Raw genomic sequence first — 21,006 nt, 5'->3', positions numbered from 1 at the left:
CACAGACTTTTTGCGATGGGGGGGATTCAGCTTATGGCACTTCTCATTCATTCCTATGGTATCGGTAAATTGCGACTGCGTGTCGCACAACTTTGACTGAAATTCAATGATGTCAAGGCTGTAATGTGACTATAGAATACCCAAGACGTGCAAAAATGCAGCACTCAATATGGCCGCTCTATCGAAGGAAGCCCCACCTTTTGAGTAAAAGAGCCAATCACTAATCGGTAAAGTCATCATGTCACTGCAGCTGACGTTACAAGTCCATGTTGCTATAGAAACAGCCAGCATTCTGAGATGCACGCTTAAGACTGCGCATGCGCACTGGCTGGTCTAGTCGGAATAATACGCTTTTTTTAACGTTATTTGAGCATAAGAAACAACATTTATAAGACAGTAGTTGACAGATTTCATTGGCGATTTCAAATACGAAATTTAATCGTAAGCTTGGCAGAGAGTTTTGGAGAATTTGATGTTTCCCCATTCGACTGTGTCAGCTACTGTGTCAACTACTGTCTTATAAATGTTGTTTCTTATGCTCAAATAACGTTAAAAAAAGCGTATTATTCCGACTAGACCAGCCAGTGCGCATGCGCAGTCTTAAGCGTGCATCTCAGAATGCTGGCTGTTTCTATAGCAACCTGGACTTGTAACGTCAGCTGCAGTGACGTGATGACTTTACCGATATATATATAAATATAAATATATATATATTATTAATAAATTTATATAAATTTTTGGGTAAATTATCCATTTAATAGTTTTTTTATTTCCAGATTTTTTATTAATATGTAAATAGGAATTTCTTAATGAAATGATACTCTAAATAGGAAACTAAATCTGCCAGTAGATGGCAGTAAATGTCTCAATGAAATAATTGATTTGTTCAAATGGCTGATTCATTCAAGAATGAAGTAAATGCTCTCTTTAAATGGGCCACTGAATAATTAGAACTACCACATTTTGCTATAAGTTTGATTGCATCATATAATAATTGCTGTTAATAGTGTTCGATTACGTCTTTAAATTGATTACGTCTTTAATTGATTTTTCCGTACATTTCTGCTATATGTACATTAACTGACAGTCACCACTGATAAGCTACCACTAAATATTGTAGAAACTTTGCTTTTCAACGATTTGTATCGTGTTAAAAGTGTTTTTGCTTTAACATAAGAAACAAGTTATTGCAATTTGATTCAAGATTACAAACACATTTTTTTTAACTTGAATTGTGTGAAATAAGACCAATAACAGGCATTAATAAAGTAAATCTGATTTCATGTTGACTTTAGAGTGAAAAGTTAATAGGAGCCTGACAGCACCGCAAGTGTTCAAAATATGTTCTCTATCAAACGTATTCTCTGAGAATAACACAATCAAAATTCCATTACTGCTAATGTCAACTTCTGTTTCACCTCGATGGCAGTGGGAACACGTTTCCATGGATACAATGGCTGGATATTTCAACAAGCAACACTATTTATTATTGGCCATGAAGTTATTGTATTAAAGATTCATTTTCACAAATCAGAACACAATCTTGGAGACATACCATTTACACACATAAAACTGACTTTCACTTACATAATAGAGCTGTCCCACAGTGCACAGAATGGATTCATTGTTCCCTGCAAGAAAACAAACACACACTGTGATTGGACACGCAAAACAATGATTAGACATATCACAGTACATGCCAGTAAAAAGACACTACGATAGCCGATATTGCAAAACACAAGTTACGTTATTTAAAAAGATAAACAAGAAAGGGGGAAAAGCCTTGTGGAGAAAAGAGTGGTAATCATCTGGGCCATATCTTGATGACACAACGAGGAGAGAAATAACTGGTGATGGCAAATTAATTATTGGACTAATTACTGCTATTTGTCTGTTGATTAATGAGCCTGAAACAAATGACAGAGGCATTGTAGAGCTCCCTTTGATTGGCTGTAGTGATTCAAAGAGGAACAGAACACATTTCCTTCCATTTTCAGCTCAGATCCACTCAGATTCTTCTAGTTTCTCTTCAAAAGGCCATATGTTTCATTGCAGCAATGAATTACACAATCAATTACACTATTACAAGGGAGGATTTGTATCAGTTTGATTAATGTTGCAGTATCATACGCTGCAGAACCAACATATTATTTTGGAAATCAGCATTATTTATATGCTGTTGTAGTGTTTATAATTGCTGCTTTCTATAGATTGATTGGTTATGATGCAAATAATTGATTATTGTGACATGAATCGATGTTAAAAGAGAACTTTTAGACAGACAAAAAGCTTTAAATTATTTTTTACACTTAAAAAAATATATATATATATTGAAAAAAAAATCCACATAAGACGCAGAAGGGGATTGTTATCTCTTATCGTCATTCTCCACCTGATCTATTTAAAGGATTTTAATGACATCCATAAATGGAGGATTTCTGTGATATAAAGGCTGTAGATTCCTTCCCTCGTTTAAAATAAATGTCATATTCACATGCCCCTTCAAACCAACAGACCAATAAAACAGTAAAAGAGTCCAAAACTAGGAAGTTTTAAAATATATGTGACTTCCATGTCAGCATTAATTAGCCTCTCTGGATTGTTTTGGTGAAGCGTGTTGAGATCTGACTACTGCTTACATTAGCTAGATGAGCTAACTCAATCTCCAGCTGGGCTTCTGTAACCCTGGGTTCTGGTTGGACAGTCACAGCAATCACTTTTGAGTTCACAGCAGTGTTATTCCTGTGGGTTAAATCAAATCACACACAACAGTCAGTTTACGCTTGAACGAAGAATTGCTAATTTCATTCATTTTCAGTACTTCCATAATCATCAGCATTGATTTTGGTTTAAACTCCCCATTCTGCACATTTTATTGGAAATGGCTCATTTAGCACAGAACTTTGTCTTTCCAGGCTGGACTTACTGTGAGGTCGTGATTTTTGGTATTTCACTTCAAATTAGATACTTTCTGCTAGCAGAGACCAGAAATTATGATATGCTTGACCACTTGGATTTTAGAGTGTGAAATAAAAAATAAATAAACAAATGAATATTATTCAAGATCCAACTGTAAAGAGGGACAAAGTTACAGTATATTAAACACAACAAACTGAAATGTGTTTAGTTTCTGATTAACTCAAAATGATCGCCTCTGGGTGAAACAATCACATAGAGATAAAAAGCAGTCAATTTGTCATCACTATACACTTAAAAAAGTTACTTCAAGCACTTTAATACTTTTTAATTTTATGACCAAAAACAATATCTGTTGGCTATGAATAAATGTTAAACATGTTCAAGTGATCTTATCTAATGCAACAAGGGTGCAAAATCATTTTGATATTAAGTTCAAGTACACTCAAAATATCTCTCTCCTTGCATACTTCCTCCTCTAACTAAACCAATATTCCTTGTATAACATTTGTCAACTTGAACTGTTTAGGGCATGATTTCATGGTCCATTTAAAAAGAAGCAAAGACGGAAAATGGATGGCCAACAAATAGCATCATAAGAGTTCACAGTGAGAAATGAATTTCTAAAAGTAACGACAAAGATGCCACATCTGAAACAGATCTTTTATTTTTTTTACTGACATTATTTTACAGTCTGTCAATCTTCATTTTTGATTATGGTATTCAGGACACATATGTATTGAGTGGACTAAGCCATGGAAAATAAATTTGTCTTTGTCTATAAGCAGATCGTCCTAAAGGCAAAAATGTATCCTTTCGAAATGAATGTATAGATTGGATCAAAGACATTATCTGTGCATGGTTAACTAGACTCTTGGTTTGATTTAGTCAAGCAGAAGTGGTGCTGTATGTTGTCATGAATGTCCACAATGCCTGAAAGGCATGAAATAACACAAGACTCTTAAAGGGGAAGTTCATCCAAAATTAAAATTCTGTTCTTATGTACTCCATCATGGAACATCAGGGACGTTTCTAGCCTTTCATCAGTACTGGGGCATATGCTCACCATCAAAAAAAGTGAGCCCATATTTTGATACTCTCCTTTTAATAATGTTTTGGGTATAAATACAGTCTAAATACAAGCTGTTCACAAGCTGCGTGTGCAAAAAAAGAGCTGCTTTGTTGTTGAAAAAGCATAGAAGACATCTGCAAGTTTTGTTTCCTACAATGGATTGTAGGTAAATATTCGCCTCATCCAGTGCTCTTTTAGTTTTCTGTCTTATAATAGTATCTTGTTATTATTGCAGTGTGAGAAATCAATGCAAACGATTCAGTGTGATTCAGAGTAAACTGTCCGAATGAATCAAACTGAATCGTGAACAATTCTTTTTACAAAGCTGTTTGAGTAATTAGATCAAAAGAGTGATTCAAATCTGCTAGATCTGATTCTAAAAAGCTGAAAAAAATGAAAAACACACACCCACACACACTCTCACACTCTCTCTCTCTCACACACACACACACACACACACACACACAGGTTTGTTTTTGTGAAAAGTGGGGACATCCCATAGGCGTAATGGTTTTTATACTGTACAGACCGTATATTCTACTGCCCTACACCAACCCTACCCCTAAACCTACCCCTTACAGGAGACTTTGTGCTATTTCAGATTTTCAATACACTTCATTCTGTGTGATTTATAAGCGTTTTGAAAAGTGGGGACATGGGGTAATGTCCTGAAAAGTCACCTTCTCCTTGTAATACCTATGTCATACCTTTGTCATTATACAAATTTATGTCCCCATTTGCCACAAAAACGCGCGCACACACACACACACACACAATGTGGCTGAAATATCATCAGAGAAAATGATTCTCAGGTTGGTATACGTCAGTTTCAATGACACAGAAGAATTTATCAGTAGTACTTTACTGGGGTACAGTGGTATTTTACTGGGGCTTGTCCCCCAGTAAAAAGTGTCAAGCAATGCCCCTCTGGAACACAAAAGATGATTTTGGTAACACTTTATTTTAAGGACCAGTTCTCACTATTAACTAGTAGCTTATTAGCATGCATATTACTTATTCTGAATGACAGTATTCTAGATCCCTTAACCCGACCCAATACCTAAACTTAACAACTAACTTACTAACTATTAACAAGCAGCAAATTAGGAGTTTATTGAGGGAAAACTCTTCCCTAATCTAAAGTGTTACCAAGATTTTTTAACAAAATGTTCAATTTTTTACCATATAATGAAAGTAAATGGTGACCAGGGGCTGTGAAGCTCCAAAAATATCAAAAGCACCATAAAAGTATTATTAAAGTGGTCCATATGACTATATTTGCACACAACACTATATTTCGAGTCTACTGGAGCTATAGAACTGACTGAAATGTAAACTAATTGAAAATGTACACTTTAAATTTTACAACTGAAGTAGTAAATAAAACAGATTATTGGACGATTACTGGAATATGTTTTATAAATGTATATAAATTCACTAGAAATTTCTGAGTGAAATTTTTTTCTACACAATTTTTTTTCTTAGTGTAAAAAAGCCATAGTCACCATTTACTTTCATTATATGAAGGAGAAAAATAAAATAAATACACTTCCATGTAGGGATAAAATATCTTAATATAACTATATATAATATAATATAATATAATATAATATAATATAATATAATATAATATAATATAATATAATATAATATAATATAATATAATATAATATAATATAATTATATATAATATAATATAATATAATATAATATAATATAATATAATATAATATAATATAATATAATATATATGTTTTCCCCAAAAAACACATTTATTGTAACTATTCACACTAAAAACACAGATCCATACTTTATAACTGTTCATGCATGATTCTTGTAGTATATGATCAACAGAGTATTTTGTCTTGTGATTAAATGTTCAACAACATGATCTGTCTTTACAAATCCCTCTGCTATGTTGCATTGTTTTTGTTTGCTTGTTTCTTTGTAACACTTCTCTTCTGTTATCTTCCACTGTTTGTACTGATTTCCATCTCCCTACTGGCTTCAGTGAATCCAACAGAGCTCAAGAACAGAGGACCGCCCTTTTTCTCTGTTCTTCCATGTACTCTCTCCCTGTCAGTGGGAATTCCGTGGAGGAATCATACTCAGGTTTGCTGAGATTTGACTGACAGCTCAGAGCCACACCAGGAAAGGTCTGTTCTGTCCCGTGTGTCTCCGGAGGTTTGAGTGGAAGTCCTAAAATGGAACAGGAGGTTTTGATCCCGAGCTTCAAGACGGACTCTGAGAATAACCAAGAATTTTCATTCTGACTTACAGGTTGGGAGTGAAAACACCGTAGTTTGTTGTATCAGCTTCTGTTTTTAAGACTAGAGGAAAATCACAAGGAATCTTAGGAAAAATAGCTCCCTTTAAAAACAAATTGTTGTGTTTTTGTGTATGTACAGTATTTAACACATTAGTCACATAATTTAGTTTCATACAAGGACAACTTCCTTATTAATCCCATAATAAACAGTGACATGTGAACCAAAAGTCTGTAATAATGCTGCAATCACGTCATGATGGATATATATCACATGAATACATAAAACCATAAAAAGGACAAATAACCCCAAATCAGGTTGGAAGTTGCAATTATTGATTTTTTTTTTCTGTTTGTTTTTTTAACATTTTAATCCACATCAGTCTTGAATATTTGGTTGCAACCAATTCATTAAAAAATCTTATAAATTCATTAGGTTTTAGAAATGTGTTTGATAACAACCAAATTTAAACCATCACTTTTACTGCACGGGCAATTTTCAGACTTGAAAATATATTAAAAAGTATTTTTTAAATATATTTTAATAATCATATAATTTCAAAATGTCAAAATACTGCTATGGGTTTCATAAATTTATAAAACCTCCACACATTATACACATTATTTGTGTATCATTAAATTTGTTTTCTATTTTACAGGTTTAATAAATCTAAATATTTCCAAGTAGGAACCTTCTTGATTAGTCCCTAGGGTACATGTATCCTTTGTTGGGAATCTCTCCTCTATAGTATCCTCATTATATCTTTGTAATATTTCATCTAAATGACCGGAGATGAACAGAGTCTTACCGAGGAGCAGGCAGCATAAGGCCAAGAGTCTTGTAGAGAACCGTTCCAAGAATGAATACAGGAGATCCATCCATATCTGCCGGAAAACAGTCTAGGTTAGATGATACGATCATCACATTATCTAATCATATCAAATAGCATCTCCATACAAAGAGTGCAAATATTTTTCATAGGTAGACAGTAGAAATTCTCTCTTCATACCTCCCCACTTCCATGTGGGGATCTTTTAATCCAAAGAAATTTAAAGGGGTCATATGATGCGATTTCTATTTTTCCTTTCTCTTTGGAGTGTTACAAGCTCTTGGTACATAAAGAAGATCTGTAAAGTTGCAAAGACTAAAGTCTCAAATCCAAAGAGATATTCTTTATAAAAGTTAAGAGTAAGCCACACCTACCTAAAACGACTCGTTCTAGCACACCCCCACATGTCTACGTCACGATGTGGGAAGATGTGCATAACACCGCCCAAATGTTCACGCAAAGAAAAAAGGAGTAACTTTTATTCTCGCTGTAGTATTGTTGTTGCTGCCGCCATGTTGTGGAGACGCTGTGTGTTTCGTTGTGAAAGCGAAACTACTTTGTTTGGCCTTCCAAAAGAGGACGCTATCTGCTTCGTCATGCCTAGAGCTGATCCGTGCTGAATGCTGAGGAAATACAACAACCGTGATAAATACGGCCGCCATGTGTGACGCTGTGTTTCGTTGTGAAAGCAAACATACTTTGTTTGGCCTTCCAAAAATGGACACGACTAGAAATCAGTGGTTAAGTTGTATTTACAGCACTGTTCCAGAACACTTCAACCCAAATATTCAGATGTGTGCAGCACATTTTATGGAGGACTGTTTCCTGATCCTGGGAGAGTAGACTACGATGCCGGCTGTTCTGACTCACAGATTGTAAGTACGTTTTTTATATTTAAAGAGTTATTATATTTGATATTTTTTATATTTAAAGCGAGTGTTTTGGGCAGTGTAGAGTAGGGTTTGTTGTTTGTCATTTCTCCGATCACAAATGCAGAAATGGTTTTATGTTTACGCGGCACGATGCAACGCAACGCATAAAAAGACCGTATAAGTCATTTTAATCCGTAATTATGTCCCCACTGGATGCAACGAATGCCTCGTTTATAATGGGTTTTCATGTTTTTGAATCATCGCTCCGGCCTGACAGGGCATCATCACAGTATGGTAAGGGGCGTAACATTTCCGTCACACGCTTGAGGTATTCGGCCAATCATAACGCACTGGATAGCTGGCCAATCAGAGCACACCTTGCTTTTCAGACCAATGAGTTTTGTAAAAATCGACGCGTTTCAGAAAGGCGGGGCATAGAGGAGAAACAATAATGTACAGTATGTGGAAAATAATGTGTTTTTTTAACCTTAAACCGCATAAACACATTTCATTACACCAAATACACAAAATAATGTTATTTTTAGCAACATCATATGACCCCTTTAACAAGATTTCTATTTTCAAAGCCACAGGAATTAATTAACCTCTATACCTGCAAAATACTCATTAAATATCAGGTCTCTTGCCAAACAATATTTCTGACAGCTAATTCATTATAAATGTCCTGCCAATAATGAATAAAGTGGTAGATCAGGCTATACTAGCAAGGTTATTGATAACTAGAAGGCAAAGGTCTTCTCTGCTGACAGGAAGGCTAATCCTGGTTCAAACAGCTCTGTACAGCCCTCTAGTCAAGCTCAAGGCGAGCTGGAGTGAGTTATGTATTAAATCAATCATTCATTACTTCCCTCTGATACACTTCAGATAAGACTGATCACCCTAATTAAGTAAATAGTCTGGTGCGCTGGTGCTTAGCTCTCTTTACTATCATTGTTTGAGAGGATACAGTGAGTGCTGTGTCATCTGAATTGATGTGGTCCACCAAGTGCAGTCTCCTCTAAAACAGGCAAATGGCGAGCGGTTGACATATAATCTTGTAATCTTAAAGCTATCCCATTAAACGGTCACACCGTGATACCGCTTTGAAATTTTAACACAATCATATGGTAGCGAATACAAAACTTTTAATATCCTACAGATGATCTGAAATAACCAAAAATGCCATAATTTTATAGTGCCTTCTGTAAACTTTAAATGTACAAAGTCAAAGCAACAAAGGGTTTTCATGGCCTGAGAAATTAATAAATAAGTAGGGAAAGTACAGTAAGTCATTACTACAAAATAAGTCCCAATAGGGTGATCAAAACCCCAAATGTAAAATTTTACATTGCCCTGCTGTACTGTATATCACTTGCTTATTAAATGGCTACTCATTAAGCAAGTTCTATTTAATGTAGATTTTAGTATTTTTTTTTTTGTGAGACAAAAAAAAAAAAAAGAGTGTATGTAGTAAAGAGGTAAAGAGAATAAAAGAAATAATACTGCCAAAACTATGTATACTTTTGGTCAATATGCACAAAATATGCTACAGTTGACCAATTAAAAAAAACAGTAATAAAAAAGTATTCTTCTACTTTACTGTCTGTCTGTTACTACTAGACTTTTTCAAAAGCATTAAAAAATATTCCTGTAGCTTATGGTGCTAGAAATGCCAAGATCATGGGTTTGATTCCCAAGGAATGCATGAACTGATAAAGTGTAAACCATGAATGTAATGTAAGCTGCTTTGGATAGAAGCGTCTGCCAAATGTAAAAAAATTATAATAATAAATTAAAAAAATAAGTAAATAAATAAATGTTAAAATCTAGTGTGAAATTCTACCTTGCACTTTTTCAAATGAACACAAATGAAAAGACGAAGAAAAAAACAATCCTTTTTCAAAATGCAAAAGTTAAAAAAATTTATAAATGTAACATCAATTTATGCACTACTCTGCTAAAAAGACAGGTCTAGCAACTACTATTTTATCCTGCATTCCTTGAACAAAAGGGAATTCAAGATTCTAAGATTCAATACTAGTTACAACAAAACAAAATGTTAACATGGTGTGACAAACTTATTGCGGTATTCCTTAAACGCACCGACGTCATTTCCATAGCGGAAAGAAAAAATGTCTCGTGTCAGGAGGCATTATGGTGTTTCACATAGCTCTGACTAAAACATGCAGTGTGTTGCGTTAATTATGATAACTTAAAGCATTGTTTCTGAAAAAGATTGTCTATTGCAATACACTGACAGTTTGATTCTCACGCTGATGGCCTGCTTTGTTGAATGTAAATGGTGCTGAATGAAAACAGGCTTTTACAATCTATTTAATGTAGCCTTATTGTACTAGACATAAGATGTACAGTATCATCAACTTCCACAGTGTGGCATCATGTACATTACCTGCTGTCTGGGGCACAAAGATTCCTTTGGGAATGACAACTTTGTCCTCAGAATTTCTGGCCCAGTCCACCATCCCTTTCCGTCCCTTCATGGGAAAGCTAATGTCTGTCATCACAGATACCGCAGGCAACCTCTGTATACTCGCAACTAAAAAAAAAGTACAAGAAAAAGCCAGAAAAGTGACAGTTTATTCCCCATCCACTTTCAAGACAGGAAAGTCTAACACAAGGTTTGTGACAAAGCATACATAATTACATCAATAATTGTGACTATTATTTATTCCATAATATGTAGAATACATTTTTATCAACTAATTAGACTTTTTTTCCAAGTACAAAACACCACAATGTCATTTTCGTTTTCAGAACTTAATATTGTTTGGTGTCATTTGGAAGATACATTACAGAAAAAATTGGAGTACTTGAGTGTTCTTTACAATGGTCCATAATCTGAAATGTATCTAATAAGAAACATATTGGAAAATAAATGCACATTTCTACAGTTTGCATTTTAAAAAACTACAGTTAAATGAATATCTTTGAAAATCATTCAATTTTAACTGTACTCCTCAATTTCCAAATCAAATTACAATTTTACATCATGTTTGCAAACTCAATTAAAATTCCAGGATTTTTCTATTTATATTGACAATGTGTGTAGGTGAGGACCATCCTACAGTGGGCACAGGGTTCTTGTGTTTGTTTGCGCACGTGTGTGTGTGTGTGTGTGCATGTGTGTGTGTGTGTATGAGGAGGAGGAGAGTGGCAGTGCTGCCAGCTGCTGTGTGAGGGGAGCTGGAGGAGGGCATTAGTCACAGGAGCACACAGGGTAGAACTGAAGAAGCTGTGGGTGAAGCAGCTCACACGTTAAGCTCTACAACAGTATGAGATCACAGGCCCTTAAGTGATCTTTAACTCCATCCAGGCTTCTCTACTCACAGAAGGAATCTAATGTTAATCATATATACTGTAAAAACTGTAATTGTAAATACGATAAAAAAAAAAATCATGTTTAATTCAACATGTTATTTGTCATCTCTTTGTGTGAGTGCAAATTGTTTCTACGCCCATTTTTTAAAATGTTTATGCTACAGTTAATCTTTAAAAAACACTAGTAATTCAATAACACTATCAAATACTGTGCATTATAGTATTGTGAAATTAATTTGGATCACTTAAAATGACTGAATTTAATTGTTAATGTATTTTATAATAAATACAAACAAAATAGTATAATTTATTGGTTATCTACTATATCATGAAAAATAATTCCTGTCTGATGCATCATCCGCAATTTTAATATTGTGCATCCCTAATTATAAGACCTTAAATGTGTTCATAAATTCATAATTTTACAAGTCAGATTGAGCTCAAGCAGCCACATTGGTTTGAAGAGGAGTAAAATGAAATGCAAAGTATTAACATGAATTCTGAAAATTCTGTTTGAAACCTATATTGTTGTAAACTAATATCCAATTTCAGAAATACAGTAGTACTGCATTCCAAACACAGTCTAAAATAACCAAAAGCAAAATGAACAATCAATAAAAAAAAAGCAGAAGAGTATACGCACATCAAAAAAGTGGAAGAACAGTGTTGTGGATTGAAGGGCTTCTCTTACACAGGTTCTAATCATCTCATGCTACAGTGATTTATTCAGTGTGTTTCGCTCTGTGTGTGAGATCTCTTCAGTTGGGATGTGCTCAGAGCTGTTTGCTGAAACGCCGCTGTGGGTAACGGTCCTCAGGGAACCCAGCCAGGAGGCATCGGCACCTGCGCCCACCTGTAACTAATGAGCTTAATGACTGGATCCTACTGAGGACTAACAGGCCATTTCTGGCACGTCAAAAATTTCGGTGCAATCTCGGCTAAATGTGAAGGTTAGACTATTTATTGGAGTAGACGACAGGGTCTCTCAACTCATCTGAGCAATCAATGCACACAAATCAATGTCCATTAAACACATTTGAAAAAAATCAAATTTTAGCTTTAAAGAGCTGCAAGTAAGACAAAGTCATTGTTTATTCTATGAGCAGACATGCCGCGGAAAAGGGAGCCTCTGCAATCAAGGTTATTTGGCTAAAAGCGGACGCAACAGTGTGTCGCGTTGACAGAAGGTATTTATTGTGGTGTCAAAAATGAGCTATAAATTTGGCTAGAAATGACGCTGCAATATCTTACTATGACAGATGATTTTCACTTGGCTAGTACAGGCAGTACCGCTTCGTTCTTTTAATCAAAGAGAGCATACTCTGGCTATGATGGTTGTTTAATTTCACTGATAAGGAAATTGAAAAAGCTGAAAGAAATTGAAAATTTTCTAAATTTATGGTCACTTTATTTTAAGGTCTAATTCTTGCTATTAACAAACTATGAACTATGACTTTTGCCTCAATATACTACTAATTTGCTGCTTATATTAATAGTTAATAAGGAAGTTAAGTTTAGGTATTGGGTATAGGGATGTATAATATGGTCATGCATAATATGTGCTTTATAACTACCAATAAACAACCAATATGTTAATAATAGACATGCTAACAAGCAACTAGTTAATAGTGAGAATTAGTCCCTATTCAAAAGTGTTACCGGATTTATTTTTTATTTTTGTCATTTAGCCTATAATTGAATGAATCAAAAACAGCATTATAAAATTGTAATTGTTAGGGATGCACCGATACCACTTTTTCCAGTACTCGCCTGATACCGATACTTTTCTTTTTGGTACTTGCCGATACCGAGTACCGATACCAATATTTTCATTGCATTTGTAAATTTTTTAAATATTGGGTACAGAAGCCAAAAGAGTATGTATAATGTTAGTTGGTTTATTTCATTTATCAAATAGATAGAGTCAAACCAAAATGTATTCAGACACCTTCAACATTTCTCACATTATCACAGTTTATTCGTTATAGTTTAGAAAATGATAATAAAATATGACAAGAACTCTAACCTGTGTCAGAACAAATTCAGCTTGATAATGTCAGATAACTTTGATAGAAAGGTATGTAATGGATTACAATAAACCAAAAATTATTCCTACAGCTGTCAATATTTACACAACTATCAATACTTTGTCGGGTGACCCTTAGCCTTAATGACAGCCTGTAGTCTCCTGGGCATGCTGTCAACCAGTTTCATGCAAACCTGAACTTCAGACTCGGTCTGAATAATTTTTGGTCCCAAATTTGTATCAATTTTACTGGTAGTCCACTGTATGAAGAATTTTTGGGTATAATATATCACAGTTTAGCTTATTTTGCTATCCTCACTTTACATAAATGAACCATAGTGTCCTGCACCCACTATTAAAAAAAATATAAAAAATTTAATCTGGTCTCTGAATCATTTTTGGTTTGACTGTATATCTGTCTGTTATTTTCACACTTAATTATGCCCATTAAAATGTATTTTACAAGTTTTTATTACTTTCACTGTTCATTTTTTTCTCTCTCCATGGTAGCCTACATCATATTTAATTAAATAGCATTAGAGCTGCTCCATTGCAGCCTCTTAGTACTGTAATCATGCGATTTGCTGTAAAAATGCAGGGAACCACTCGTTATAAATCTCCTAACTGTGATGTTTTCATAAATAGAAGTCACGTGTTTTTCATCTGAAACGTGCAGCGATTTATTTTCCAAAGCCACTCATATAATGCAGAAACATTCATGAAGCAAGCAAAACACGTATTTGCACACTGGTGCAGAATGAGAGGGACAAGAACAGTACAGCCTAGCGCATTTCACACAGGCTGTTAGTTTCACTATCGCTAGAAAGTCCTGTATGCTTAAGGGTGAAAATAAATTATGTTTATAGTGAATGCCCTTATAAATTGTCTTATATTTACGATTTAGTTTTAATCATGCGTGCTAAGTGAGCGAACATCAATAAAGATCACACAACAGAAGTGTGCGCTCTCTCTCTCTCCCTCCCTCCTACCATTAAGCAACGTGTGCATTGTTTTACTTACTTCTTTTTGACATATCTGACCGAACTACAAACTTTCCAGTGATGTCTGTGAGAAAGGGATAATGTCTGCGACAAGCTCGCGCATCTGCGCCGCCGCGCGCTCAATCCACTCAGCATGATTTGCTTACCAGCTGGTGCAAATCAGCTATACAGGCATTCATACTGAATGTTTTATATTCATTGCATACATATACTTCTTAGACATCTTTAATCTCTAATAACGCCATTCTGCTGTCTGTGGTCGGTGTTTCTTTGTCTGAATATGGCACTTATCACATGTTGTGTGGTATCGGTGTTTGGTATCGGGGCATTTTAATGAGTACGAGTACAGGAGCTCAGTATCGGGCCCGATACTGATACCAGTATCGGTGCATGCCTAGTAATTGTAATAATATTTCACAATATTAATTGTTTTATTGCATGAAAAAATAAATGCAACTGTATTCAAAAGAAATAAATTAATGGAGATTTGGTGAGCAATAGAGACATCTTTCAAAAACACAAAAATGCACAAAAACTTTAAGTCTTAGGGCCAGACTTACTAATAGCTTGCGCCAACGTAAACCCTCTTTTGTCGTTAAAAAATGACTGCCAGGATTTACTAAAGACATACAGTGAGAAATTAGCAATGAAAAGGCACGGACACAGTCACATTTGAGGCTGATCTTATTGCATATGCATTTTCAGGAATGTCCATTTCAGACACAAAATTTATGGGAGGAGAATATTTAAATTAATCATGCAACATGATTTACTAAGTTTTGCAGTAGTCAATTTACTGGTATTTGCACCATTATCCCCCCCCCCCCCCCAAAAAAAAAGCACGTCTCAACCCTTTTTTCACTTGCACTTTTGCACGAGGAAGCACCGCAGAGAACAGAGCGTGGTAGAAGGGAGATAATTTATTCCACTCATATTAATTTATTTGGAATGCCAGAAGAAGACATTATCCAAATATATCCTTACGCTAATTTGCACTGCTCTTGGTAGATTGCGTTGGTCATTATGGAAATGAGATATTGTGTCTGCACTCTTTAATTTACGCATTGTCAGAAGATCACCCGCAGAACATTCCATTGCCATCGGCGCATTTATGGAATTGCCTTGTTTAGTAAATCTGGCCCTTAATTACTCCAAACACACACCATTACAAAAGCACTGATGTGTTTAACTTGGATTCTGAATTCATTACCTTACCTCAACATAACCTTTTAATACAAAAAAGTTCTGTCTCAGTATCACCTATAAATCTTTAACTAATGGAGCCTTGAGGTGGACGTATATATATATATATATACAGTATATAGACAGACAGACAGACAGACAGACAGACAGACAGACAGATAGATAGATAGATAGATAGATAGATAGATAGATAGATAGATAGATAGATAGATAGATAGATAGATAGATAGATAGATAGATAGATATAGAAGCTGCATAATGAAATTACTGGGTCATAATTTCAAGCAGCTGCATAATGAAATTACTGGGTCATAATTTCAAGCAAGAATGCCTGTGGAATTCGAAATGCCATCCCAAGCAGTTCCAACACTTCTGAATAAAGTATTTTCGAAGTTCGTTTACAATTAATTTAATTTAAATGGCCGGTAATTTGATAATAAAAAGCTACAAATCAACAGAGACATAATGTCATGGGCTACAAATCAACAGAGACATAATGTCTCAAATAGACATGTGTTTCAGTAATGTTCTTGGTTGCCTGAGTGATTTGCTAAAGTATTTCTATGCATCTGTAACTGCAGCAGCAGATGTATGACGCAGTATCGCTCAGTTTCACCTTCAGACTACAAGAAGTAGTTTCAATCACAGGTTTACTTTGCCTTGTCAATGGCTGACATTAAAATTTTTATAGTTCCTGCATCATGATGTTGATATTCTGGCTATGCATTTTATCTTACACACTGAAATGTGGTGGTCATGTCTGAACTGGCATGATGAAGATTCATTCTTGCCTGGAAAAAACCTCGAAACATCTGTTCTGCGAAAATGTTTTGTGGTTTTCGTTATATAAATGTGACAGTCAGCAGGTAAATTAATATAAATGACACTTCCATTAATGGGACACAAAATAGGGCCTAAAACTATTTTATTAAAATGGCCAATGAAAGGTGTTCAACCTTCAAAAATCTCAGAAGTTCCAAATTAATATTAAATGAGCTGTTTGGACACAGCCAAGAAGGTCAAGGTCATTAAAATGTAATACTTAAACTGCTTTTTAAAAAGTCATGAAACACCAATGTGTTCCATATTCATGGAAAGTGCCAAAAAACTTTATACAAAATCTGATAATGCAACGTATAAGTTGAGGAAAATTTCATTTCAGATTTTTGCCCATACTAAGCAAGAATCTAAGCCAGCTTTAAATGTCTTCATACGTCATTCTACTGTACATAACGTCATGACACCACAATCCTGTCAATGTTTTATGGCAAGCCACATAAAATAAGTTAACATTAAAGAAGATATCAAAGGTGCCCTTTAATGGAATTACCTTTTTAATGGTAGTTGGGTGTAAGCACCATTCCAAACATTATAGACTCCTCTATGTATCTGCTGACGGATAGGAAGGTCATCCTAAGTTATTCATTTCATATTTGTTGAGCTCTGCAATTCATGCAGATTGCAATTTTATAGGTCAACGTTCTGTGCGATCGAATAAAGAGAACTAAGCAAATGTGCTTCATCACTGAAAGCAAAAGCATTTTTTAGCTATTTAACTTTGATTTTGTTCGACTGACTAGAAAGGAAATCAGTATTTGTGTGCGAGTCGACATTTAGCACTAGATTTCTTTCAGTGACATGGGAGGTTTACAGGAAAATGGATGTTTAACGGCCTTACTTTAAAAACTGAAATAAAAAAGCAATCAGGAAAGAGGCCAAAATATTTTGTTTTTGAAAATGAAAATCAAAGCACGCTGCAATAGATATAACCAAACCCAAACACGGTCTCCTCTTTTCCGAGCTGAAATCAGATGAGGCTGTTTGCATTAGAATTTAGCACATTAAGTGGAAAGGGCTTGATTTTAATTAACATTATCGACTGGCAGTTGTTTGCCCCCCTCCATGCATCATTTATCCTCAATTACTGACGACACACAGAACTGACAGGAAGAGTCAGCAAGACGAGTGGCTTCTGGTTTCTGCGGCTCTCTTACCCAGATTTCCAGTCATCAGGTAGGAATTGTGGAAGTCCTTCATTCCCAGCCCGACGATGTGGATGAACTCTTCAATGACCTGCATGAGCTCCACAGACCCCGGGTAAATCTGGGGAAAAAAGAATCATACGGGACAAAAGGAGAGAAATGTTACTCTATTTGCAAATGAATATCAAACACAGATGCAAATCTGAGGGATTTTAGATGGATTGGACATTCATTTATATTTAATTACAAAAACCGAAAGAAAACTTTTGGTGTCAATTTTGAAAGTTTAAAAGGTTATAGCTAAAAGATGAATAAAATGGTAGAACGAATGATAGACAAAAAACAAACAGTATGAACGATAGAACAAATGATAGAACAAACTTGAAGAAACAAAAACGAATAAAACAACAGAACAGAACAATAGAACAAAAGAACAACAGATAGATAGAACAATCAAACGATGGAACAACAGAATGAACGAGATGATAAAAATGATAGAATGATACAATGATAGACAGAATGATAGAACGACAGAACATGACAAAAACAACACAAAGCAACAGTCAGCCTAGTAAAAGCACTTCGACTGACTCTTTTAGAAGGAGACTATAAAGACTTTTTAAAGGGCACTTCCTCTGTATCTCATACTTTAGAGCCCTGCATCCTGTCTGCTGAGTCCTTCACAAAGACAAACTCATGCAGTAGAGTGATTGTGCAGGGCTCAGAGCCTCTCTAGTGGAGTAGCCATCAGTGTCAGAGCAAATGCGGTGGAGGAATTCAGGCCTGTGGCTGGAGCACTGGCTCACCGCCCTCCCGAATTCCACAGCCTCAGCCTGTCAAAGCACCTGCTCTCTTGCAGTCAATAGCATCACGGTCTGCTGATCCAATCCTTGACCTTCAGGTGACTGAACTCGGCTATTTACATCTGCCATCACTCTGAAAGATCTTTAGATGGGAACAGAAGGGCTAGAAGAACTTTTATCAAGAGCAGGACTTTTTTAGACTCATTAACTGGATATTTAAAAATAAAATATTAAATTAATCATCATTTAAAGTCAACTATTAAATGCCATTTGCTTGTTCATCACGTGGAATCAAGTGGTTAGAAGAGAGGGGTTGAAATGGTGGATTCATGGATTCATGGATTCATGATCATGGATTCATGATGTCATTCAATTTTATTTTTGAATAGTGTGCATCAATGGAAAATGGGTAATACATTTTTATAATTCGTTAATGATTTTAACATGAGCTAACAATAATCAATGATAATTTTACAGCATTTAACCTTTGTTAGAAAATGTAAAAAATGTTCATGTTAGCTCACAATGCATTACATTATGCATATATTTGCATATATTATAAATTATCCATATATTTTATATAATTACTATACTTTAATGTAACTTTTTATATTTAAAAAAATTTATTACTAAATGTTGATATGTGACCCTGAACCACAAAACCAGTCTTAAGTCGCTGGGGTATATTTGTAGCAATAGCCAAAAATACATTGTATGGGTCAAAATTATCAATTTTTCTTTTATGCCAAAAATCATTAGTATATTAAGTAAAGATCATGTTCCATGAAGATATTTTTACAATTTCCTACCGTAAATATATCAAAACTTAATTTTAGTAGTATGCATTGCTAAGAACTTAATATGGACAAATTTTATTTTTCTGCACCCTCAGATTCCAGATTAGTTGAATCTCAGCCAAATATTGTCCTATCCTAACAAACCATACATCAATGGAAAGCTTATTTATTCAGATTTCAGATTAAGAAATGCTGTAGAAGTATTGTTCATGTTAACTAATGTAGTTGAATGTTATCAAATGAAACCTTACTGCAAGGTTGTAGTGTTACCTTGTTGTATTATTGATCTTTGTCAGTGTTGTAAACAAACTAAAACTATTCAAATATTTTTGATTAATTAAAATGAAGCTAAAGTAAAATAAAATATAAATATTATATGAAAATTAGAAATGTTGCCTTGGCATCTAACTGAAATCAAATGTTTAAGCTGAAGTACTAAAATTACTAAACGTGGAATTAAAAATAAATTTTAAAAAAGCAAAAACTAATAAAAATGACAAAACATACAATTACTAAAACTTCAAATGAAACTGAAAATATAAAAATGAAAGCTAATTAGAAATGTAAAAAACACTATAATACAATATAAATAATAATAAAATAACACTGCTCTGAATGCTATAGTAATTTAATCAAGACTTTCACAAGCCAAGTTGTTTTAATCCTTTTACCCAGCAGATTTACAGTATGGATTTACATGCCATATGACACTGTGCTTCCTATTTCTCTCATCTTATTATCATTTGAACCCCCTCTCCTCGTGATAACAAACAAAGCACAGAAACACATTGCAGCCAATCTGCAAAAGACAAAAAATAAAAAATAAATAAAAACGTGGGTGCAGAAAAATAGCACTGAGTGACATTTCATAATTAGCACCCTTAGTGAGGTGCAGAAACAGGGCGATGGAGTCACATATCTAATAATCCCCCTGGCAGGAGTCGGGCTCTGCATTCGCATGGGGGCCGATCTTGGGCCAAGCCAATCAGACAGGCTGCAGACGGGGAGAGAGACGCTGAGGGCACACAGGCGGATCAGCCCATCCCCCCTTGGTCAGACTGCTGGGGGACAGCAGAGAGCATCCCTCTCCATGGCAACAGCGCTGGGCTGCTGACATGTGCAGGGAAGACAGCAATGCGGGAAATGGCCGAGGCTGACGGCCATTAGATAAACCAGCACTTATGTTGCTGCATGTGTCATGCAAATACAGTAAATTGTGTTATTCTCTACTGCCATATTTATATTTCCTGCACTCTTCAGTTATACAGTATATATATATATTTCAGCCATAAGTACATCAAACTAGTATATGCTAACAGGTATGAACGTAGCACATTTGCACCAAAATACAAAGGCAACTTATTTTGCTAACAGAAACACACCAAAATAATATTACCTTTTTTTTTTTTTTGGTTATGGTATATTATAAAAGTGATTAACATTACATACTTAACTGACATGATGATAACTTAGATATCGGCCAAATTTTCCTATCAGGCCGATACCGATAACAGAAAAAATGAGCATTTATCGGCCGATACCGATATGGTGGCCGATATATCGTGCATCCCTAATATATATATATATATATATATATATTTGTAAAATGTATAGATACGACTTTTATAATATAATATAAAAATGAACTAATATTACCAACAGCAACATCTAAGGTTAACATTACCACTGTCTGTCAATCAATAAAAATAAAATAAAAATAAACTAATTAATCACACATTTTTCTGTAATTAATCATGATTAATTGCATATTAAAATATTGTCATCATTTCACACTGAACCTCCAAATGAATGTAGAAACAACATGAAGGTGGTATATTTTAAATACGTGCATCTCTTTACTAAGTAGTCTATTATAAACAAAGGCCAGTATTTTGATAC

The 21,006-nt window shown here is 34.8% G+C and overlaps 1 protein-coding gene across 1 annotated transcript in view; it reads right to left on the bottom strand.

The window, feature by feature from the left end:
- Window positions 1–21,006, bottom strand: part of adgrb3 (adhesion G protein-coupled receptor B3) — a 205,243-nt gene that overhangs the window by 46,099 nt on the left and 138,138 nt on the right. Inside the window, exons 11-15 of the mRNA XM_016235403.1 lie at window positions 17,520–17,628; window positions 10,367–10,513; window positions 7,064–7,139; window positions 2,640–2,742; window positions 1,588–1,631 (exon numbers count right to left, since the gene is read on the bottom strand). Coding sequence (XP_016090889.1) covers window positions 1,588–1,631; window positions 2,640–2,742; window positions 7,064–7,139; window positions 10,367–10,513; window positions 17,520–17,628 — 479 coding nt within the window. The remainder of the gene's footprint in view (window positions 1–1,587; window positions 1,632–2,639; window positions 2,743–7,063; window positions 7,140–10,366; window positions 10,514–17,519; window positions 17,629–21,006) is intronic.

This window comes from Sinocyclocheilus grahami, unplaced genomic scaffold (genome assembly GCF_001515645.1).
Source record: "Sinocyclocheilus grahami isolate Dianchi unplaced genomic scaffold, SAMN03320097.WGS_v1.1 scaffold466.1, whole genome shotgun sequence".
NCBI classification, from domain to species: Eukaryota; Metazoa; Chordata; class Actinopteri; order Cypriniformes; family Cyprinidae; genus Sinocyclocheilus; species Sinocyclocheilus grahami.
This window is presented reverse-complemented; position numbering and strand designations above follow the sequence as displayed.